General features: G+C 54.6%; 1 protein-coding gene across 4 annotated transcripts in view; it reads right to left on the reverse strand.

Moving 5' to 3' along the window:
• Positions 1-2,666: 2,666 nt before the first annotated feature.
• Positions 2,667-24,007, reverse strand: part of LOC147684291 (membrane-associated guanylate kinase, WW and PDZ domain-containing protein 1-like) — a 257,214-nt gene continuing 235,873 nt past the window's right edge. The window contains exons 13-15 of one of the 4 annotated variants that reach the window (XR_015300632.1): positions 15,509-15,647; positions 4,295-4,951; positions 2,667-4,162 (exon numbers count right to left, since the gene is read on the reverse strand). Coding sequence is in view for 2 of the 4 variants with exons in the window: in XM_086940160.1 (XP_086796286.1) it covers positions 4,395-4,951; positions 15,509-15,647 (696 nt within the window). In the remaining 2 variants the exon portion in view is untranslated. Of the gene's footprint in view, positions 4,952-11,138; positions 11,673-15,508; positions 15,648-24,007 lie in introns of those variants that run through there. The other 3 variants (XR_015300633.1, XM_086940160.1, XM_086940161.1) reach the window with 3 other exon arrangements.

Genomic DNA, 24,007 nt, shown 5'->3' on the forward strand with positions numbered 1-24,007 from the left:
CCACATTTGTATCCTTTGTAGGACTGAAAATGAGTCTGGCTGACTTCTTTTAGCATTATGTGAGTTAAGTTAGCATTTGCGGCACAATTTTGTATTTAGCCACCATTTTGTGCCATGATTGAAATTAAGCTTCTGTCTCTTGCTGTCTGCCTCAGCGGAAAACAGCCTCGATTGTTCTTTTATTTAATTCAAGGTTAAGCTTCCTTGCACTAATGGATAGCTCGTTCTGTGTTTGCTTGCCTTTCCTCATATGTAACCCCGCTCCCACTCTCAGGGAGACGGGCACGAGCAGAGTAACCGTGAAGCTAAGATAGTGTGTACCCGGTCTCAAGATGGTAGCTCATCTTTCTATACCTCCTTTGTTCATCTGTGCCCAAGCTGGAAAATTCCATTCTTAGGGGTGTTGGAAATGTATATCTAACTTTACCTTGTAATCGGGGGTCAGTCTCTCAGCAGCTATCCAAGGAGGCTGGTCAGACTGGACTTCACTCGAGCGAATACTGATAAAATAACTTTGGTTTGTATTCTCTACTGCCTGACCGACTCTTCAGTTGTATGGAAGGCTGAGAGGTGGTCGCAAGTGACCGGGTGGCCCTAATCGGGGCACTTCCTTCACCTTACTCCTGGAGTATTCAGCGTTCGATGTTGTTATGTTCACCAACATACACACTGATAGGGCGCTATTTTGAACACTGTTGCACAAGGTCGAATACATGCATGATGGCGGTCTTACCAGACTTGATCCAGTGGGGTCTTGCTTTGGGTGCTCCATAGATTTATTTTGTTTTTTAATAGTTTGCCAATGTTACAAGCATCCCCAGCACATGTTATTAACTCCTATCCCTGTGTGAATACCGGATTCAGACCATCACAGGAGAGCATTGCTTGATAGGAACGGACTTATTGAAGTATTATTGCCTTACACCCACGGCCTCGTCTTTGTGCTCAGCCACACTAATGCAGCTTGGTTGAAGGAAAACAATCACAAATACATTTCACAGTTTAAAAACAAATTGAAACGGAACGCAAATGTATTTGAGTAATATATGGAAGAATAGAAACGTTCTAAGCTCGTCCCTTAAGTGGATGGGTGATGGAAAAAGCAAAAGAAAAGCTTTTTGTGCTTCAAACAATCTGCAGGACAGTAAAGTGCCCTCGAGATCTCCATTAGATTGATGGTGCAACTCTCACAGTCACATCCCTATTTCCCCTTCGATCACTTACCGCCGCTTTCCAGCCTTCATTCTTGCTGGCGTGCATTACTGCTGAGTGTCGTATCAGGTCATTGATCGTGTTATGTGTTTTATGTGTACGGCCCATTTGTTTCTCTTCAGCTCGGCTCCAGACCCTTTCACACAACTTTGTAGCGATGCTTTGTTGGGTTTTTTGGGTCTCGCCTAGGCAGCGCTTGTGCTGTCTCTTTGAGACATGCTGTATTCAGGATATGGGCTTTAAGCTCCGGCCATTTTTTTCATTGGCTCCTTTGACTGTCTTTTCCAAATGCTTTTGTTTCTTTGGTTAATATCTTTACTACTCCCTCCTTAGTACCGTCTTTTCTCATACTGTACCCTCCCATGAGGACTGCCCTTGTTACATGTGTTGTTACTAATGAGCTGTAATTGACACTTTGTTAGCGCTATTTTTCTAATTACTTTATCGGAGCATAGCAGCGCGGCATGCCGCGCTTCACCTTTAATGGCAGCCGCACAATGTTAGTTTTCTTATGCGCAGTTCGCCAAACTTTTGTAAGCTGACTGCCCTTCACCCTTTGATCTTGAAACATGGCGGCTGCATGCCATTCTTATGGTGCAGCTCACACAAATGCTTTTTTTTCTAAATTGTTTTTTTTATACAGTGAAGCATGCCGCGCTTGATCTTTATGGCAGCTGCGCGCCTTGCTTTTATTTTGGCCGGCATAACCAGCTGTCTTTTTAAATATTATGTTTTTGAAACAAGAGTGTCACACTGCGCTTGATCTTGTTTTTGTGTTGAGCAGGCCTGGTGCCCAAAGACTCCTCCCATCCCAGGCACTTCCTCCTCCCTCCCTGGACTGTGGAGGCAGGGTCTGGAAGCAACCACTGGTCTGGGTGGGGGGAGACAGTCCTCTCACCAGGCGGTTTTACCATCCCACTCGCCGTACTTGTGCAGAGCTGGTGAGGAGGCATCCTTAAGGGAGTGGCAGGGTCCCAGGTGAGATGCCTCGCCACCCCACGGCACCCGATTTGCGAGACCTGTTGCTACTCGTCCATTCTTTTTATTTTCGTGTACTTACCTTCTGGTTGTTCTTCCTAATGGTGGAATCCAAGGTCTCCTGGGGGATTGGTGCATGCTTAATCTACATGCAAGGCAGGCTAGAGGGCTATTGCACAGGTGCCATCGCACAGGGCGACGGTGGGCCCTGGGCCAGATGCAGAGCATACAGAGGCCATCTACTGCTAATTGTGGGGTCTGCACCTTCATACAGGCTCTACACCCATAGATTAGGCTCTGTCCCCTTTCACACATTCTCTGCCCCCTTCATATTGGCTCTGCCCACCTTTCCACAGACTCCTTCCCTCTCACAGAGGCCCTGCAATCCCCTTCATACAGGCCCCGTCCCCCCTATACAGGCTCAGCTCCGCTCCACCCGCACCCGTCTGCAGAGACAAAAGGAACCAGACACAGTATGCGAATACAAGATTTTACTGATAAAGTTAGTTAAAAATATACATCAACTCTGCTAGAAATACTGAAGTAGGTCTGTGAAAAGCACAGAAGACCCCTGACCTCGGCAGGGGCCCGAAAGGGGCTGGGGGGCCCGGGGTGCAGGTGGTACTGGACAGAAAGAGAGGGAGAGGCGGTGAGAGAAGAGTGTGGTGAGGATAGTGAAGGGGAGGAGAGGTTAAGGGGTGAGGAGGGATGAAGGGCAGAGAGGGCCTGGACGTGAAGGAAATCATGAACACGACCAACAGGCCAGCAGGGCTGGGGCAGAGTCATGTGGTGTGTATGCCTAAATGTGGGGAGGGGGCTATGTAGGGTTCTACTGACACCCAAGAGCTGCTCTTTGTGAATCCAGTGGGGGTGGGGCAGGGCTTTAAAAGGGCCGGGTCCTACCGGTGCTCAGTACTCGCAGTTCTAAAAAGCAGGTGCTGTGGCGGGTCCCTATTGGGCTCTCCATTTTTGCCCTCACTCTCAGGGTGAAACAAATCTTAACTCTGCAGCAGCGCCCCCTCACTGCCTTTGATGAAACTTCCAAGAGACTCGTAATAGTTCTTTCACACTCACATCATTTCAGAACTGAAGCATGTTCAATATCAATAAGGGTGCTCCTGTGACATCATGGCACTAAGTTGGCAGGGTATGTATGCCCAGACGTGAGTCCCTTGCTCACTTGGACTCTAGATTCAAGCTAGCCTGGCTGATGAAGGGCGTTGCCCCGAAACCGGTCCTAGGAAGCTTGAATCCGATCCAGGGAAGGCATGGCTTGGCAGTTCCGGCTGGACTGTTCCCAGGAGGCACAGGGTCAGAATTTTGCATACGGCCAAGTCTGAACTGGGGTGGCAGAGTGGGCTAAAGAACGGGGATGGATTAAACCCAGATCTGAGACTGGGGGCGAGTGTTTGAAAAGTTTCAGCGCTCCGTCCATCATCCCCTTTGGTATTGCTTTGTTTGCCCTAAGTTGGCAGGGTATGCCCAGACGTGGGTCCCTTGCTCACTCTGCCACTGGATTCAAGCTAGCCTGGCTGATGAGGGGTGTGAGAGAGCAGGAGAGGGGTGTGTGGGGGCCAGCGAGAAACAGGTGGAGAGAGTGAGAGAGAAAGAGTGCAGGGAAAGAAGAGAGAGAGGCTGGAGATTAAGAAGACAGGAGGGTGAGTGTATGTGAGACAGCGAGAGATGGAGTTAATTAGAGGACAGGAGAGAGTGAGTGATGTAAATGAGATAAAAAGAGAGAGCCCGGGAGGGCCCGATGGACAGAAAGAGAGAAACAACGTGAGAGTTTGGAAGAGATTGTATGAAAAACTGAGCTAGCGAGAGGCATGGGGTGAGAGTGATGCGGGTCAGGGAGGGGGAGTGAGGTGTGCGGGAGAGGTGGGGGGCAGGAAGATTGTGGCCCCATGGAGGGACCCATGTCTCTGAGATGGAGGGGCAGGAGTGTGGCACCACGGAGGGCCCTGTGGCTGAGGTGGACAGGAGTGTGGCCTCATGGAGGGCCCTGTGTCTCAGAGGTGGACAGGAGTGTGGCCCCATAGAGGGCCCCATGTCTCTGAGATGGAGGGGCAGGAGTGTGGCACCATGGAGGGCCCGTGCCTTAGAGGTGGACAGGAGTATGGCCCCACGGAGGGCCCCTGTGCCTCAGGAGAGCACTATAGCCGCAAGGAGGGCCCCGTGTCCCCATGACAGAAGGGGATCCTCTCTCACCACACCGCCTCCCACTTCTCTCTCTCGCCACCTTCCGTGCCCAAGAAGCCCCCTGTGAAGCCCCCCTCTGCCCACTGCCCCTGGGGGAGGCTGCGGCCCTTGCGTAGGGTGTGTGAGAGGCGCTCAGGGCTGGGCACAAGCCAGGGGCCCGCCTCCACCGAGGGCCTCAGCCGGGGCCCCATAAGGCTGCTGGCACCCCGTAGGGGCCCTGTCCCCGAGACCCTGTCCCTCTGGGGCGAGAGGGACTTGCACTCCCTGGGGGGCTGCTGTGGCAGGGCCGGGTTCTCCCCCCTGACCTCTGACCTGCGGCCCCGGGGCCGCCCCTCACGAGCGGAGGTCTCTCTTCTGCCACCCTGGTGGCCGCTTTGGTCCTCTTTGGGGGTCTTTGGGGTCCCACAGCGGTCTCTGCTGAGGTGGGGTGCGCTCATCCGTGTGTTGGCATCAGGGGACCCCTGGTCACGCGACGCTTCCGGGGGTTCCGGGTCCCTCCGACCAGGCTTGGCACCAGCCTCTGGCAGTGCCTCAGAGCTGGGACTTCGGGGCGCCTGGGTATCTGAGGGGAGAGAAAACAAGCATGAGCACTCCGCTTAGAGAGTCAGGTACTCCTTGAACCCCGAGACCACTCAACTTAGGTACTCATTGAACCACAGGACAATTAAACTCATACAGTCAGGTACTCACTGAACCAATCAGCTTAAGGAGTCAGGTACTCACTAAACTAGCAATAATCACCAAGTAGGGAGGCGGAATTCTTGTCCATTCGATTCCCCAAGTCAATGTTCCAAAAAATCAAGTGAGAGAATGGACACTTGTAATTACGGTACAATGGGTTAGTTAGATCACCCTCATAAACGATATGTTGATCTTGGTTGCGGTTTATATCGTTTCTCCGCCCCACATATGCGTTGTGGCATTATCATCGGGTTCTCTAAATTTGTGCTGTATGCCAGCCTCAAGCCTGAGGCAACCTCTGGTACAGCGTACTAGTGTCCAGAAATATATAGACACCCCCAAGAAAAGGTTATATTTTTAAAAAAACAAGCCTTCACCCGGTTAAAACTGGCAATTAAAGTTTTACTGTAGTTACAAGTGTCCATTCTCTCACTTGATTATTTGGTACTCACTAAACTAGGCCTTGTCAGTGAACTTCGCAGAGTTTTCTGAACTCCACACTGCACTGAGCTTGCGGAGTGCAGAAAACTGCTTCGCGGAGTTATTTCCCCGTAACCGTTTGCGATCGAGAGCAGTAAGTTCGCGAGCAGCCGCTCGGGTGGAATTTCTACCCGAGCGGCAGGAATACCAGCACAAACTGCAGTTCGCACTGCACTCCGCCACTCAAGGAACTTCGCAGAGTTTTTTTGTAACTTCGCAGAGTTCTGCTTAGCAAAACTCAGTGAACTACGTCCAGGCTTACACTAAAACACTCAGCTTAGGGAGTCCGGTACTCACTGAACCAATCAGCTTAGGGAGTCTGCACTCACTGAACCATAATACCACTCAAATCATGGACTCGACTCATGATGTCAGGCACTCACTGGACCACTCAACTTAGGGAGTCAACTACTCACTGAACCCTGAGACCACTCAGCTCATGGACTCAACTCATGGAGGCCTAAACGCCTTAGGCATAAAAAGTACAGCCTTGGAGCTACTGAAATCTTTTCTGGAGAACCAGGAAAATACAGTGACGCTGGGCAACTTTAGCTGCAGCACATTCTCCCTGCCTGGTGGAGTGCCACAGGGATTGTCACACAGGAGTGCCGCAGGGATCGCCACTAGAGAGTGCCACAGGGATCCTCACTCGGGAGTGCCACAGGGATCGCCACTCAGGAGAGCTGCAGGGATCGCCACTCGGGAGTGCCACAGGGATCGCCACTCGGGAGTGCCGCAGGGATCGCTATAAGGGAGTGCCGCAGGGATCGCCACTCGAGAGTGCCGCAGGGATCCTCACTCGGGAGTGCCACAGGGATCGCCACTCAGGAGAGCTGCAGGGATCGCCACTCAGGAGAGCTGCAGGGATCGCCACTCGGGAGTGCCACAGGGATCGCCACTCGGGAGTGCCGCAGGGATCGCCATAAGGGAGTGCCGCAGGGATCGCGACACGGGAGTGCTGCAGGGATCGTTACTAGAGAGTGCCGCAGGGATCATCACTCAGGAGTGCCGTAGGGCTCGCCAGTCAGGAGTGCCACAGGGATTGTCACTCTGGAGTGCCATAGGGATCGTCACCTGGGAGTGCCGCAGGGATCGCTACTCGGAAGTGCTGCAGGGATCGCCACTCAGGAGTGCCACAGGGATCGCCACTCGGAAGTGCTGCAGGGATCGCCACTCGGAAGTGCTGCAGGGATCGCCACTCGGGAGTGCCACAGGATTGCCACTTGGGAGTGCCATAGGGATCGTCTTTAGAGAGTGCCACAGGGATCGTCACTAGTGAGTGCCGCAGGGATCGCCAAACGGGAGTGCCGCAGGGATTGCCACTCAGGAGTGCTGCAGGGATCGCCACTCGGGAGTGCCGCAGGGATCGCCACTCAGAAGTGCTGCAGGGATCGCCACTCAGGAGTGCCACAGGGATCGCCACTCGGAAGTGCTGCAGGGATCGCCACTCAGGAGTGCCAAAGGGATCGCCACTCGGGAGTGCCACAGGATTGCCACTTGGGAGTGCCATAGGGATTGTCTTTAGAGAGTGCCACAGGGATCGTCACTCGGGAGTGCCACAGGGATTGCCACTCAGGAGTGCTGCAGGGATCGCCACTCGGGAGTGCCGCAGGGATCGCCACTCGGGAGTGCCGCAGGGATCGCCACTCAGAAGTGCTGCAGGGATCGCCACTCAGGAGTGCCACAGGGATCGCCACTCGGAAGTGCTGCAGGGATCGCCACTCAGGAGTGCCAATGGGATCGCCACTCGGGAGTGCCACAGGATTGCCACTTGGGAGTGTCATAGGGATCGTCTTTAGAGAGTGGCACAGGGATCGTCACTAGTGAGTGCCGCAGGGATCGCCAAACGGGAGTGCCGCAGGGATCGTCAAAGGAGAGTGCCACAGGGATCGCCATTCGGGAGTGCCGCAGGGATCACCACTTGGGAGTGCCGCAGGGATCGCCATTAGAGAGCGCCACAGGGATCGCCACTCGGGAGTGCCGCAGGGATCGCCATTCGGGAGTGCCACAGGGATCGTCATTCGGGAGTGCCATAAGGATCGTCACTAGTGAGTGCCGCAGGGATCGCCAAACGAGAGTGCCGCAGGGATTGTCAATAGAGAGTGCCACAGGGATCGCCACTCGGGAGTGCCGCAGGGATCACCACTTGGGAGTGCCGCAGGGATCGCCATTAGAGAGCGCCACAGGGATCGCCACTCGGGAGTGCCGCAGGGATCGCCATTCGGGAGTGCCACCGGGATCGTCACTAGTGAGTGCCGCAGGGATCCCCACACGGGAGTGCCGCAGGGATCGTCAATAGAGAATGCCACAGGGATCGCCACTCGGGAGTCCTGCAGGGATCGCCACTCGGGAGTGCCACAGGGATTGTCACTAGTGAGTGCCGCAGGGATCGTCACCTAGGAGTGCCACAGGGATCGCTACACAGGAGTGCCACAGGGATCGCTCCACTGGAGTGCCACAGGGATTGCCACTTGGGAGTGCCACAGGGATCGCCACTCAGAAGTGCTGCAGGGATCGCCACTCAGGAGTGCCACAGGGATCGCCACTCGGAAGTGCTGCAGGGATCGCCACTCAGGAGTGCCACAGGGATCGCCACTCGGGAGTGCCACAGGATCGCCACTTGGGAGTGCCGCAGGGATCACCACTTGGGAGTGCCGCAGGGATCGCCATTAGAGAGCGCCACAGGGATCGCCATTCGGGAGTGCCACAGCGATCGTCACTAGTGAGTGCCGCAGGGATCGCCACACGGGAGTGCCGCAGGGATCGTCAATAGAGAATGCCACAGGGATCGCCACTCGGGAGTCCTGCAGGGATCACCACTCGGGAGTGCCACAGGGATTGTCACTAGTGAGTGCCGCAGGGATCGTCACCTAGGAGTGCCACAGGGATCGCTACACAGGAGTGCCACAGGGATCGCTCCACGGGAGTGCCGCAGGGATCGCTCTACGGGAGTGCCGCAGGGATCGCTCCACGGGAGTGCCACAGGGATTGCCACTTGGGAGTGCCACAGGGATCGCCACTCAGAAGTGCTGCAGGGATCGCCACTCAGGAGTGCCACATGGATCGCCACTCGGAAGTGCTGCAGGGATCGCCACTCAGGAGTGCCACAGGGATCGCCACTCGGGAGTGCCACAGGATCGCCACTTGGGAGTGCCATAAGGATCGTCTTTAGAGAGTGCCACAGGGATCATCTGATGTGGGTGCAGGAGCCTGTCTGTGCATCACTGAAGGAAGCAGGGCAGAGGATCTCCACAAGTAACACGCAGCGTAGACTCGCCAACCCCTGCACCACTAAAGGAAGAAGGAAGCAGGGCAGAGGATCTCCACATGTAACACACACCGTAGACTCACCATCCCCTGCACCACTAAAGGAACCAGGGCAGAGGATCTCCAGAAGTAACACGCACCGTAGACTCACCAACCCTGCACCACTAAAGGAAGCAGGGCAGAGGATCTCCACATGTAACACACACCGTAGACTCATCATCCCCTACACCACTAAAGGAAGCAGGGCAGAGGATCTCCACAAGTAACACACACCGTAGACTCACCAACCCCTGCACCACTAAAGGAAGCAGGGCAGAGGATCTCCACATGTAACACACATCCTAGACTCACCAACCCTGCACCACTAAAGGAAGCAGGGCAGAGGAACTTCACACACCATAGACTCACCAACCTCTGCACCACTAAAGGAAGCAGGGCAGAGGATCTCCACAAGTAACACGCACCGTAGACTCACCATCCCCTGCACCACTAAAGGAAGCAGGGCAGAGGATCTCCACAAGTAACACACACCGTAGACTCACCAACCCCTGCACCACTAAAGGAAGCAGGGCAGAGGAACTCCACACACCATAGACTCACCAGCCCCTGCACCACTAAAGGAAGCAGGGCAGAGGATCTCCACAAGTAACACACACTGTAGACTCACCAACCCCTGCACCACTAAAGGAAGCAGGGCAGAGGATCTCCACATGTAACACACATCCTAGACTCACCAACCCTGCACCACTAAAGGAAGCAGGGCAGAGGAAATCCACACACCATAGAATCACCAACCCCTGCACCACGAAAGGAAGCAGGGCAGAGGAACCCCATGAGTAACACACACCCTAGACTCACCAACCTCTGCACCACTAAAGGAAGCAGGGCAGAGGATCTCCACAAGTAACACGCATCATAGACTCACCAACCCTGCACCACTAAAGGAAGCAGGGCAGAGGATCTCCACATGTAACACACACCGTAGACGCACCATTCCCTGCACACTTAAAGGAAGCAGGGCAGAGGATCTCCACAAGTAACACGCACCGTAAACTCACCAACCCCTGCACCACTAAAGGAAGCAGGGCAGAGGATCTCCACAAGTAACACGCACCGTAGACTCACCAACCCCTGCACCACTAAAGGAAGCAGGGCAGAGGAACTCCACACACCATAGACTCACCAGCCCCTGCACCACTAAAGCAAGCAGGGCATAGGATCACCACAAGTAACACACACCCTAGACTCACCGACACCTGCACCACTAAAGGAAGCAGGGCAGAGGAACTTCACAAGTATCACACACCCTAGACTCACCGACACCTGCACCACTAAAGGAAGCAGGGCAGAGGATCTCTGAAAGTAACACACAGCGTAGACTCACCAACCCCTGCACCACTAAAGGAAGCAGGGCAGAGGAACTCCACACACCATAGACTCACCAACCCCTGCACCACTAAAGGAAGCAGGGCAGAGGAACTCCACACACCAAAGACTCACCAACACCTGCATCACTAAAGGAAGCAGGGCAGAGGATCTCCACAAGTAACACACACAGTAGACTCACCAACCCCTGCACCACTAAAGGAAGCAGGGCAGAGGATCTCCACAAGTAACACGCACCGTAGACTCGCCAACCCCTGCACCACTAAAGGAAGCAGGGCAGAGGATCTCCACAAGTAACACACATCCTAGACTCACCAACACCTGCACCACTAAAGGAAGCAGGGCAGAGGATCTCCACAAGTAACACGCACCGTAGACTCACCAACCCCTGCACCACTAAAGGAAGCAGGGCAGAGGATCTCCACAAGTAACACACACCATAGACTCACCAACCCCTGCACCACTAAAGGAAGCAGGGCAGAGGAACTCCACACACCATAGACTCACCGACCCCTGCACCACTAAAGGAAGCAGGGCAGAAGATCTCCACAAGTAACATGCACCGTAGACTCACCAACCCCTGCACCACTAAAGGAAGCAGGGCAGAGGAACTCCACACACCATAGTCTCACCAACCCCTGCACCACTAAAGGAAGCAGGGCAGAGGAACTCCACAAGTAACACACACCGTAGACTCACCAACCCCTGCACCACTAAAGGAAGCAGGGCAGAGGATCTCCATGAGTAACACACCCCGTAGACTCACCAACCTCTGCATCACTAAAGGAAGCAGGGCAGAGGATCTCCACAAGTAACACGCACCGTAGACTCACCAACCCCTGCTTCACTAAAGGAAGCAGGGCAGAGGATCTCCACAAGTAACACACACCGTAGACTCACCAACCCCGCACCACTAAAGGCAGCAGGGCAGAGGATCTCCACAAGTAACACACCTGAATCAGGTACAATCACAGCATTCATGCCGCACCAGCCCCATACATCCCTGTACCTCACCAGCCCGGGATCCTCACAGGTGCAAAAAGAACAGTTGATGGACAGAATGCAGAACAATGTCATAGATTCACCCCAGTACAGAGGTCTGGGCCTAAATCCATCGTTTTTTGCTTCCCATGCCATTCCAGTTTGGACCCAGTCATATGCAAATTAGTGTTGACCCTGCGCCCAATGGGAACAGTCCAGTCCTCCCTGGACCGGAAACAAGCATCCTAGGACCATTTTCAGGGTTTCAGGACACACCTCTAGACACACTTCATCAGTCATAAAGTTCCAGGAGAAATCTTGGGTCTGAATATGGAGAGGAGAGTTTGCAGTGTGTGGTATGGTGGGGGGGAGAACAATAAATCAGAAAAGCACAAACCATTTGCAATCAGTGCGTCCAATGAGGTAGAAGCAAGGGTCCCCGCGCCTGGAGTTAGTGACGCAGAGAGAGAGGCTGCAGTGATCCGACCCTGAGGAGAGAGGGTGAGGCACAGAGGGAGGTACAGGGAGAGGGTGACAATGTCAGAGGAGAGGAGAGAGTGACAGAGGAGAGGAGAGAGTGACAGAGGAGAGGAGAGAGAGAGAGACAGAAGAGAAGAGAGAGTGACAGAGGAGAGGAGAGAGGGACAGAGGAGAAGAGAGAGTGACAGAGGAGACAGAGGAGAGAGTGACAGAGGAGAGAGTGACAGAGGAGAGGAGAGAGACAGAGGAGAGAGTGACAGAAGAGGAGAGAGAGAGAGACAGAAGAGAAGAGAGAGTGACAGAGGAGAGGAGAGAGGGACAGAGGAGAAGAGAGAGTGACAGAGGAGAGAGACAGAGGAGAGAGTGACAGAGGAGAGAGTGACAGAGGAGAGAGACAGAGGAGAGAGTGAGTGACAGAGGAGAGGGTGAAGCGCCACCCAGGAGGAAAGAGAAGTGGAGAGAGAAGATTGACAGAGTGAGGCAGAGAAGAGGTTGAAGAGCGACCCAGAGTGAAGAGAGGGAGGAGAGAATATAGAGGAGGGAGAAGAGAGGAAGAGAAGAGGGGATGAGGGGGAGAGAAGATTGACAGAGGTGAGTGCGAGTGAGGCAGTCATATGGGGGGGGGGCGTGGAATCGAGAGGAGAAATGAACCAGATGGGAAAAGGGACAGGAAAAACAGGGATGAAAAGGAATATGAAAAAATTAAAATCATACAAAAGAGAATAAGAGACAGATCAGTAAAAGCCTGCCCAGTGGAGAGACTCGAGGTCAGAGGGCACCTTTGGGGCATCAGTGGGGGTTTGTGCCTGACCTGGAGCGTAATGGAAGACACCCCAGAGGGCACAGGGCAAGGGCACCTGTCTGCCCTGGAATCATGGCTTGAATTAGAAGAAAATGCAATCTGGGAACCCATAAATTGGGGGTCAAGGTGTGGCAGAGCAAAGGGGGTGGAGTCATGAGGGGCGGGGCTAGGAAAGCAGAGTCTGAGAGTCAACTTATACATTTATGTAAGGCAACGCCTCTTTTTGTATGGTCAACCCAAAGTTTTTCAACTGATGCTGCTGGTTTTTTGACTCCGAGAGTGCACTGAGGTCTGCTTACCAGACCTCCCTGCCAGGGCGCTGACCCTAAAGTGTGTGCCGAATGGGTATACTCAACTGGAAATGGCTAACTTACCTGTAACTCCCTAGTAAATGGTACCTGGTACCCAGAGCATGCAGGTTAGAGGTGTACCCCAGAGCTTGCAGCACTGATTGTGTAACCCTGGCGGTCCCCCAAGTAAAGCAAGTCCCCCAGTCCACCTCTGCGGCTGGTAGAGCAGCCCGGCACTGCGAGCCTGACTTTGCCATTGAAAGCGATGGCAACGCCACCGCTCCCCCTGTACATCTGGGTAAGTCACCCCTCTGGCAGGCCTACCGAGTCCTTAAGGCAGTGTGCCACATATGACACAGAAAGGACATGTACTTTACATGTATTAAAAGTAAAAGAGGAGAAAAGGCCAAAGATGGCCAACTCATGGACCACCAGGAGGCGTTTGGTCAAGGGTCACCAACACATGGGACACAAGGAGACGTTTGGTCAACGGTGGCCAACACATGGGACACAAGGAGGGGTTTGGTCAACAATGGCCAACACATGGACACAAGGAGGCGTTTGGTCACTGATGGCCAACACATGGGACACAAGGAGGGTCTATGTCAATGATGGCCAACACATGGGATACAAGAGGCGTTTGGTCAAGGGTCGCCAACACAAGGGACACAAGGAGGCGTTTGGTCAGCGATGGCCAACTCATGGACCACCAGAAGGCGTTTGGTCAAGGGTCGCCCACACAAGGGACACAAGGAGGCGTTTGGTCAACGATGCCAACACATGGGCCACAAGGAGGCGTTTGGTCACTGATGGCCAACACATGGGACACAAGGAGGGTCTATGTCAATGATGGCCAACACATGGGATACAAGAGGCGTTTGGTCAAGGGTCGCCAACACAAGGGACACAAGGAGGCGTTTGGTCAGCGATGGCCAACTCATGGACCACCAGAAGGCGTTTGGTCAAGGGTCGCCCACACAAGGGACACAAGGAGGCGTTTGGTCAACGATGCCAACACATGGGCCACAAGGAGGCGTTTGGTCACTGATGGCCAACACATGGGACACAAGGAGGGTCTATGTCAATGATGGCCAACACATGGGATACAAGGAGGCGTTTGGTCAACGATGGCCAACACAAGGGGCACAAGGAGGCGTTTGGTCAACGGTGGCCAACACATGGGACACAAGGAGGCGTTTGGTCAACGATGGCCAACACATGGGATACAAGGAGGCGTTTGGTCAACGATGGCCAACACAAGGGGCACAAGGAGGCGTTTGGTCAATGGTGGCCAACACATGGGACACAAGGAGGCGTTTGGTCAACGATGGCCAACACAAGGGGCACAAGGAGGCGTTTGGTCAATGGTGGCCAACACATGGGATACAAGGAGGTGTTTGGTCAACGATGGCCAACACATGGGATACAAGGAGGCGTTTGGTCAATGGTGGCCAACACATGGGATACAAGGAGGTGTTTGATCAACGATGGCCAACACATGGGCCACAAGGAGGTGTTTGGTCAATGATGGCCAACACATGGGACACAAGGAGGCGTTTGATCAAGGGTCGCCAACACATGGGACACAAGGAGGCGTTTGGTCAACGATGGCCAACACATGGGACGCAAGGGGGGGGGTCTATGTCAATGATGGCCATCACATGGGACACAAGGAGGCGTTTGGTCAACGATGGCCAACACATGGGATACAAGGAGGCGTTTGTTCAACGATGGCCAACACATGGGACACAAGGAGGCGTTTGGTCAACGATGCCAACATATGGGACACAAGGAGGCGTTTGGTCAACGATGGCCAACACATGGGATACAAGGAGTGGTTTGGTCACTGATGGCCAACACATGGGACACAAGGAGGCGTTTGGTCAACGATGGCCAACACATGGGATACAAGGAGTGGTTTGGTCACTGATGGCCAACACATGGGACACAAGGAGGCGTTTGGTCAACGATGGCCAACACATGGGATACAAGGAGTGGTTTGGTCACTGATGGCCAACACATGGGACACAACTATGGTCGATACATTGAGGTGATTGGTCAACCCCAGTTACCTCATAGTCCATTGAGAGGTCTGTAGTGTTTGGTCATCCCTATTCTACAGGTCACCCAGAAGCAGATATGGGGAGCCTTGGCCAGGATTGATCATTATTGTGATTTGGGGTGAAATGAAGAGTCGTTTTAGATACCCGGTCTCTCAGCTCTGAGGATAACGCTTTGGTTTGATATTGGTTGTTACAAATCTGAGTGATCAGATTCTGGGCGTTGGGTGTTACCAGTTGGCAGCACCGGGTGGTAATGAGATGTGGGGTTTCTGGGCTGTAAAGAAGCAGGTACTGGCTGCACTGTGGGTGTCATATAGATGGACGGGTAGGTGTATAGACTCTGGGCAAACGTACTTCATTAGAGTAAGCATTTAGAATAATCTTTTTGATAGAGGAGGTATCGACTGGAAACAGACCGCAAGAGAGTTACAGGACGTAAGGCGTCACGGGGACTCCAGGGAATAGAAGCCACACAGGTAGCCCCAGCCTCCTCTAGTGCTTCAGCCCCTTTGATCTCCTCCAGACCTTACCCCACGGCCCCCTAGCGTTCAATCCCCAGACCTCACCCAACGCTCCTCTGGTGATCTCTCCCCATCACTTCCCCCTGGACCATACCTCAGGTTTCCCCAGCGCTCACCCCCAAAGTAGACCTCACTCCAGGCTCCACCAGCGCTCATGGCAGCACTCACCATAGTCCGGTATATAGCCGTTTCCTCTCCTCAAGACTAGTTTGATCTTGTTGCCCCCGCTGCGGATCTGCTCCACAGCCTCGGCGTGGCTCATGCCCGCTGTGCTTTTGTCGTTGATCTCCATGAGCTGGTCGCTGACCTGCGAGCACACGGGAAGAGACACAGGACCAACTTAGAGTCCTCAGGACACGGGAAGAGACACAGAAACAACTTAGAGTCCTCAGGACACGGGAAGAGACACAGAAACAACTTAGAGTCCTCAGGACACGGGAAGAGACACAGGGACATCTTAGAGTCCTCGGGACATGGGAAGAGACACAGGGACATCTTAGAGTCCTCAGGACATGGCAAGAGACACAGGGACATCTTAGAGTCCTCAGGACACGGGAAAAGACACAGGGACATCTTAGAGTCCTCAGGACACGGTAAGAGACACAGGAACAACTTAGAGTCCTCAGGGCACGGGAAGAGACACAGGGACATCTTAGAAACCTCAGGACATGGGAAGAGACACAGGGACATCTTAGAGTCCTCAGGACATGGGAAGAGACACAGGGACATTAGAGTCCTCAGGACATGGGAAGAGACACAGGAACAACTTAGAATCCTCATGACAAGGGAAGAGACACAGGAACAACAGAGTCCTCAGGACATGGGAAGAGACACAGGGACATCTTAGAGTCCTCAGGACATGGGAAGAGACACAGGGGCATCTTAGAAACCTCAGGACATGGGAAGAGACACAGGGACATCTTAGAGTTCTCGGGACATGGGAAGAGACACAGGGACATCTTAGAGTCCTCAGGACATGGGAAGAGACACAGGGACATCTTAGAGTCCTCAGGACATGGGAAGAGACACAGGGACATCTTAGAGTCCTCAGGACATGGGAAGAGACACAGTGACATCTTCGAGTCCTCTGGACATGGGAAGAGACACAGGAACAACTTAGAATCCTCATGACAAGGAATGAGACACAGGAACAACAGAGTCCTCAGGACATGGGAAGAGACACAGGGACATCTTAGAGTCCTCAGGACATGGGAAGAGACACAGGGACATCTTAGAGTTCTCGGGACATGGGAAGAGACACAGGATCATCTTAGAGTCCTCAAGACATGGGAAGAGACACAGGAACAACTTAGAGTTCTCGGGACATGGGAAGAGACACAGGGACATCTTAGAGTCCTCAGGACATGGGAAGAGACACAGGGACATCTTAGAGTTCTCGGGACATGGGAAGAGACACAGGGACATCTTAGAGTCCTCAGGACATGGGAAGAGACACAGGGACATCTTAGAGTTCTCGGGACATGGGAAGAGACACAGGGACATCTTAGAGTCCTCAGGACATGGGAAGAGACACAGTGACATCTTCGAGTCCTCTGGACATGGGAAGAGACACAGGAACAACTTAGAATCCTCATGACAAGGAATGAGACACAGGAACAACAGAGTCCTCAGGACATGGGAAGAGACACAGGGACATCTTAGAGTCCTCAGGACATGGGAAGAGACACAGGGACATCTTAGAGTTCTCGGGACATGGGAAGAGACACAGGATCATCTTAGAGTCCTCAAGACATGGGAAGAGACACAGGAACAACTTAGAGTCCTCAGGACATGGGAAGAGACACAGGAACAACTTAGAATCCTCATGACAAGGGAAGAGACACAGGAACAACAGAGTCCTTAGGACATAGGAAGAAACACAGGGACATCTTAGAGTCCTCAGGACATGGGAAGAGACACAGGGACATCTTAGAAACCTCAGGACATGGGAAGAGACACAGGGACATCTTAGAGTTCTCTGGAGATGGGAAGAGACACAGAGACATCTTAGAACCCTTAGGACACGGGAAGAGACACAGGGACATCTTAGAGTCCTCAGGACATGGGAAGAGACACAGGGACATCTTAGAAACCTCAGGACATGGGAAGAGACACAGGATCATCTTAGAGTTCTTGGGACATTGGAAGAGACACAGGGACATCTTAGAGTCCTCGGGACATGGGAAGAGACACAGGATCATCTTAGAGTCCTCAGGACATGGGAAGAGACACATGTTCATCTTAGAGTCCTCAGGACATGGGAAAGGTCAAAGGGACATCTTAGAGTCATCGGGACATGGGAAGAGACACAGGGACATCTTAGAAACCTCAGGACATGGGAAGAGACACAGGGACATCTTAGAGTCCTCCGGACATGGGAAGAGACACAGGTTCATCTTAGAGTCCTCAGGACATGGGAAGAGACACATGTTCATCTTAGAGTCCTCAGGACATGGGAAAAGTCAAAGGGACATCTTAGAGTCATCGGGACATGGGAAGAGACACAGGGACATCTTAGAAACCTCAGGGCATGGGAAGAGACACAGGGACATCCTCGAGTCCTCACGACATGGGAAGAGACACAGGATCATCTTAGAGTCCTTAAGACATGGGAAGTGTTAGACGGACCGGGAGGGTCGGCCGAGGTACGGGGAGAGGTCTCCAGGGAGAGCCGTCTCCAACGACTGTACAGATGAATAACTTCCCCCCCACAGACGGACACCACACAAGACTGAAGGTTACGAGACTTTATATGCAATTCTTAGGTTATGATGATATGGTACAAGGAGGTCTGGACTCAGGGGTCCCCTCTAGCTTAGTCTTTGGTTTGGGGAAAAGGGTAGCGGGACAGTCTTTAGTTACCGGTGAGTCTAAAAATAGCTCTCAATCCTTGAGCTCGGCGTTCTTGATGATCGGGCCGTGGAGGAGCCAAGCAGGTCCCGAGATGGTCGGATGAACGATGACGGTCCGCGGCGGAGCCTGCAGGTCCCGATGAAGATGACGGTTACAACGGTCCGCGGCCACGCCAGCAGATCCGGACGACGATGAAGGATGAAGGTTACGACGGCTGTGGCAGCGCCAACAGGCAGGATGATGGTACACAGGACAGAGCTACGGCAGCGCCAGTAGTCCGTTCAGGATGAGTTCCTCTTTACGTCTCTCGACTCCAAGATACAACTGCCTTCCTGCTCTGGAGCTGCCCCAGTTATAGGGCTGGCGTGCTTTGATGTCCGGACCCTCGCACTTGGAGGTCGGGGGTCCGGGATGCGGGGTTCCAGACACCCAGCAGGGGGGTGGAGCCAGCGCCCGGGGGCGCGATGGGCGAGCGGCACTTGGCGGGGGGAGCCATCGACACCTCTTTCTCCCATTGACTCGCCAAGTAGCCCGCTCACCTCCTGGGTGGATGGTGGTGCCGAGATGTCTGAGGCCGGGCCAGGCCCAGGGTCGGGGTCGATCGGGGGCCAGGCGACCTCGTGGTGAAGGGTCCAAGATGGCGGTTCAGGTTGGCCGCGTGGGCCGGCAGGGGATCGGGCCCACGAGGTTAGCTTGCCTCGCAGGCAGGGGCCCTGAGAGGGCAGCAGGTGTACAATGATGATGCGTGGTACTGTCGTGGCGGCTCTCGGGCCTGGTTGGGCTGGGGGAGAGTGGCCCTTCATGTGGCCTGTCCAACATGCGTCCCCCCCAGCTGAAGGCGGGGAGAGTTACCCATCTTCTTGGGGACTCTCGTCGTCGAGGCGGAAAAACCGGGACAGGCCGTCTGCGTTGGCGTGATCTGGTCCTGGCCGGTGTTCGACTGTGAAGTCCATACCTTGCAAGGAGATGGACCAGCGCAGCAACTTTGGGTTTTCCCCCCGCATATGCATCAGCCACTGCAGGGGTCGGTGGTCGGTCTGCACCCGGAAGTGGGTGCCAAAAAGGTAGGGCCGGAGCTTTTTGAGGGCCCATACCACGGCGAATGCTTCTCTCTCTATGGTGCTCCAGCGTTGCTCCCGGGGTAGGAGTCTACGGCTGATGAAGGCCACGGGTTGATCAAGGCCTTCGGTGTTCACTTGGGACAGGACCGCCCCAATGCCCTGGTCGGAGGCGTCCGTCTGGACGAGGAACTCCCGGCTGTAGTCGGGGGCCTGGAGCACAGGAGCGGAACACATGGCGGCCTTCAATTGTTCGAATGCCGTTTGACACTCTGGGGTCCAGTTCACTTTCTTTGGTTGATTCTTTGACGTGAGTTCCGTGAGAGGCCCCACTATGGTTCCATAGTCTTTTACAAACCTTCGGTAATAGCCTGTGAGGCCCAGGAATGCTCGTACCTCGGTTTGGGTGATAGGGGGCTGCCAGTCCTGGATGGCGGCAATTTTTAGCTGTAGAGGGGCCACTAGGCCGCTTCCCACCTGGTGCCCGAGGTAGGTCACAGACCCTTGTCCAATTTGACATTTGCTGGCCTTGATCGTGAGGCCAGCTCGTTGAAGGGCTTGCAGCACTGCTCGGAGGTGGTGGAGGTGTTCGGTCCAGTGGTGGCTGTACACAGCGATGTCGTCTAGGTAGGCGGCGCTGAACCCTTCGAGCCCCGCCAGGACCTTATTGACGAGCCGTTGGAAAGTCGCTGGTGCATTTTTCATGCCGAAAGGCATGACCGTAAAATGATAGTGGCCATCGGGGGTGGAGAAGGCAGAGCGTTCCTGTGCTCGGGGTGTGAGGCCGATCTGCCAATAACCTGCTGTCAGGTCGAAGATGCTGAGGTAGCGGGCAGCTCCCATTCGGTCGACCAGTTCATCTGCCCGGGGGATGGGATGTGCGTCCGTCCGGGTGACCTCATTCAGGCCCCGGTAGTCGACACAGAACCGGAGTTCTGGGGTGGTTCCGGGGGCGGCTGCTTTGGGGACCAGCACGACCGGGCTGGCCCATGGACTGTCTGAGGGCTCGATGACCCCGAGCGTGAGCATCTTGGCTACTTCCGCCTGGATGCAGGCCCGTACCCGATCAGGTACGCGGTAGGCCCGGTGACGGATAGGAGGGCTATCTCCGGTGTCCACATCGTGCATACACCAGGACGTGACACCTGGTGTGAGGGAGAACAGGCTGGCGAACTGTGACAGGAGGGCTTGGCACTCTTGGCGTTGTTCTCTGGTGAGGGTCTCCGAGAGGCGGACCCCGTCTACGGAGCCGTCTTGCTCCTGGGTCCGCAGGAGGTCAGGGAGAGGCTCGGAGTCGTCTTCAGCCCCGTTGTCTGTGGCCATCAGTAGGCTGAGTTCGGTTCGTGCAAAGTGAGGTTTCAGCCTGTTGGTGTGGAGGACCCAGAGTGGGTTCCGGGAGGACCCCATATCGATCAGATAGGTGGCAGGACCCTTGCGCTCGATTACCTTGAAGGGCCCCGTCCATTTGTCTTGGAGAGCGCAAGGTTCTGTGGGGGACATTACCCATACTTGTTGTCCCGGCTCGAATTCAATGGATGAGGCGTTCTGGTCATACCATTTTTTCATATCCTCTTGACTGGCCTCTAGGTTGGCTTTTGCTAGGTCTCTGAACCGCTGGGACTGGTTGCGGAGGGTGAGGAGGTACCGGAAGACGTCTGGAGGGTTCTTGGCCAGAGGCATCTCCCAGCCTTCTTTGATCAGGCTGAGCGGCCCCCGCACTGGGTGCCCGTATAGCAGTTCAAATGGGCTGAAGCCTAGTGATTTTTGTGGGACCTCCCGGTAGGCGAAGAGGAGGCACGGCAGCAGTACATCCCACTGGCGACGAAGGGGCTCTTCCAATCCCCCGATCATCCCTTTTAGTGTGCGGTTGAACCGCTCAACCAGTCCGTTCCCTTGGGGGTGATAGGGGGTCGTGAATCGGTAGGTGACCCCACACTGTTGCCAGAGTGATTTCATGTATTTAGAAATAAAGTTCGTGCCTCTGTCGCTGACGACTTCTCGGGGGAACCCCACACGGGAGAAGATCCCCATCAGGGCCCGGCCGACCACTGGGGCTGTCACGGTCCGGAGAGGTATAGCCTCAGGGTAGCGGGTGGCGTGGTCCACCAGCACCAGAATAAAGCGATGGCCTTGTTTTGTACGCGGGTCTAGGGGTCCCACAATGTCTATTCCGACCCTCTCAAATGGGGTCGTGACTACTGGAAAGGGTTGCAAGGGGGCCTTTAGTTTGCGGCCGCTCTTCCCACTGGCTTGGCACGTGGGGCAAGATCGGCAATGCTGGTGTACATCGTTTCTCATTTTGGGCCAGAAGAAGTGGGTCACTAGGCGGCTGTAAGTTTTATCTTGTCCGAGGTGCCCTGCCAGGGGGACATCGTGGGCCAAGTTTAACAGGAAGTCTCTGAAACGGAGGGGTACCGCTAGTACTCTGTTGGCCCCCAGCTCGGCGATTCTTTGCTCGCTGTACAGTAGATCATTGTCCCAGTAGACCCAATGAGTTCCGGAAGTGTCCCCTGCGCCTTGGGCGAGCGCTTGTTGACGGAGTCCCTCTAGGGAGGGACAGGTCTTCTGCTCCCGGCGAAATTGTTCTTGCGTGGGTCCCCCCTCTTGGGCCCACTGGTCAAGGTTAGCGATGTCGGACGGTTCGAGGGGGGTGTCATGGTCGATGGTCTCGGCTGGGGCGACCGGAGGCGGTGGCGCCGGCCATTCTGGTTCTTCGGGGTGAGGGTTGGCCCGGGCGGCCATGGACCGGGTGGTGACGCACGCCCAGTCCGGGACGCCTAACATCCCCAAGTGTTCTTTTCGCTCCACGGTTGCCCACGGGGAGCTCTCCAGGTCATTTCCGAGTAGGCAGTCCACGGGGGAGTCGTCTCGGACCGTCACTTTCAGCATGCCGGAGACCCCTCCCCACTCAAAGGGGACGCAGGCCATCCGACACAGACTTTCCGAGTTGTCGGCTGATCGCACAGGGCAGAGGATGTTCGGTAGATATTGTTCTGGGGTCACCAGGTGACAGCGGACGGCTGTCACACTGGCCCCGGTGTCCCGAAGGGCTTCGGCCCGTCGTCCATTGATGCTTACCCATTGGCTGTACTTCTGGGTGTTAGCGGGTAGGGGGACCCGCGGGACCATGTCTCTTCCCCCTAAGCACGCGAGAGTCATGGCGGCTGGCTCCCACTCTTGATACTCTTGCTGGTCTGTTTCTTGTTCCTCGGGGATCTGTTCTTCCCCTAGTGCCGCGGCGGCCATTTGGCGGGGTTTTGGACTCTGATACTGCGGGCAGCTTGGGTCATTTGCATAGTGGCCGACTCGCTGGCATCGGTGACATGTGACATTGGCTCTGTACCCCGGTCGCGCCGGGGTGCTGCCCCGGTTGGCCGGGGGGGTGGTGCTGGCAACGGGGGCGGCCGGAGTGTTGTCTCTTCCTCGTCCTTGGCCCCCTCCCCCTCCTCTCGGTCGGTGGTGTCCATTGTTGTTCCTGTTTTGCTCGTAGGACCCATTCCGGCCCACTCTGGTTATCTCCCACCGGTCAGCTTCGGCTGCGAGCTGCCGGGGATCGGTCAACTTGCTGTCGAGGAGGTGTTGGCGTAGTTCGATGAAGCAATTGTTGGACAGGTGCTCCCATACCATCAGATTGAACAGCTGCTCGTATGTCGTGACGTTGTTTCCTTTGATCCAGCCTTCGAAAGCTCTGCTAAAGTACGTTACATAGTCCACCCAAGTTGTACCCGGGATACGTGTGCAGTCTCGGAACCTCTGGCGGTACATCTCGGGCGTGAGACCATAGCGGGTGAGGAGGGCCGCTTTCATATGGTCGTAGGAGGTCATCTGGTGGTCTGGGAGCTGTAACAGGGTATCGCGGCCTTCATTGAGGAATCTGCCCCATAGACCGGCACCCCAGTCGGTTCTATCGATCCGGTGCGCAGTCATAGCGATTTCATAGGCCTTAAACCATTGTTGGATGTCGTCCTCTCGGAAATATTCTCGGACCACATCCTTGGGGATGTGTACTTTTTTCTCCGCGGTCCCCGGGGTGTGTGGTCTCTCGGGCACCCCTAACTCTTTATTCTGTTTGCGCAGGTTGATCTCGGCTATGTTCCGTTCGTGCTCGTACGCCAGTTTCTTTTCCTCGAGCTCCCTTTGTCTCTGTTTCTCCTCTCTTTCTTCTCGGAGACGTAGGTGCTCTAAGTTGATTTTTTGTTCGGCCAACTTGAGTTCTATTTCCATCTTGAGTCGGGCCATTTCTAGCTCGTGTAGTCGGACTTTTTCTCTTTCTTGGATCTCGTCTTGCGGGAGACCGGTTCTTTGCCCTTCAGGGACTGTGGTGGTTTTTTCTGCGGTGCTTTGCTCAGGGGCTTCGGTATCCCCGGTCTCTGCCCAAGACTGTAGGGCATGTTTAAAATCGTCCTTGGTGCTTAGTCCGGTGGTAGCGATACCTAGTTCGATGCAGAACTGCTTTAGTTCACGGTGGCTGTACTCCTCTAGTTTTTCCATTTGGAACTTCTCGGTTGATCCGCTTTCTTTAGTTGTCATTATGGTTCGTTGTGGGGTGAGCTATTTTCTGTACGTTATGCGGTGATTCGAATCGCGCCGCTGGCCACCAATGTTAGACGGACCGGGAGGGTCGGCCGAGGTACGGGGAGAGGTCTCCAGGGAGAGCCGTCTCCAACGACTGTACAGATGAATAACTTCCCCCCCACAGACGGACACCACACAAGACTGAAGGTTACGAGACTTTATATGCAATTCTTAGGTTATG

The sequence above is a fragment of the Lissotriton vulgaris genome, chromosome 10 (genome assembly GCF_964263255.1).
Source record: "Lissotriton vulgaris chromosome 10, aLisVul1.2, whole genome shotgun sequence".
NCBI classification, from domain to species: Eukaryota; Metazoa; Chordata; class Amphibia; order Caudata; family Salamandridae; genus Lissotriton; species Lissotriton vulgaris.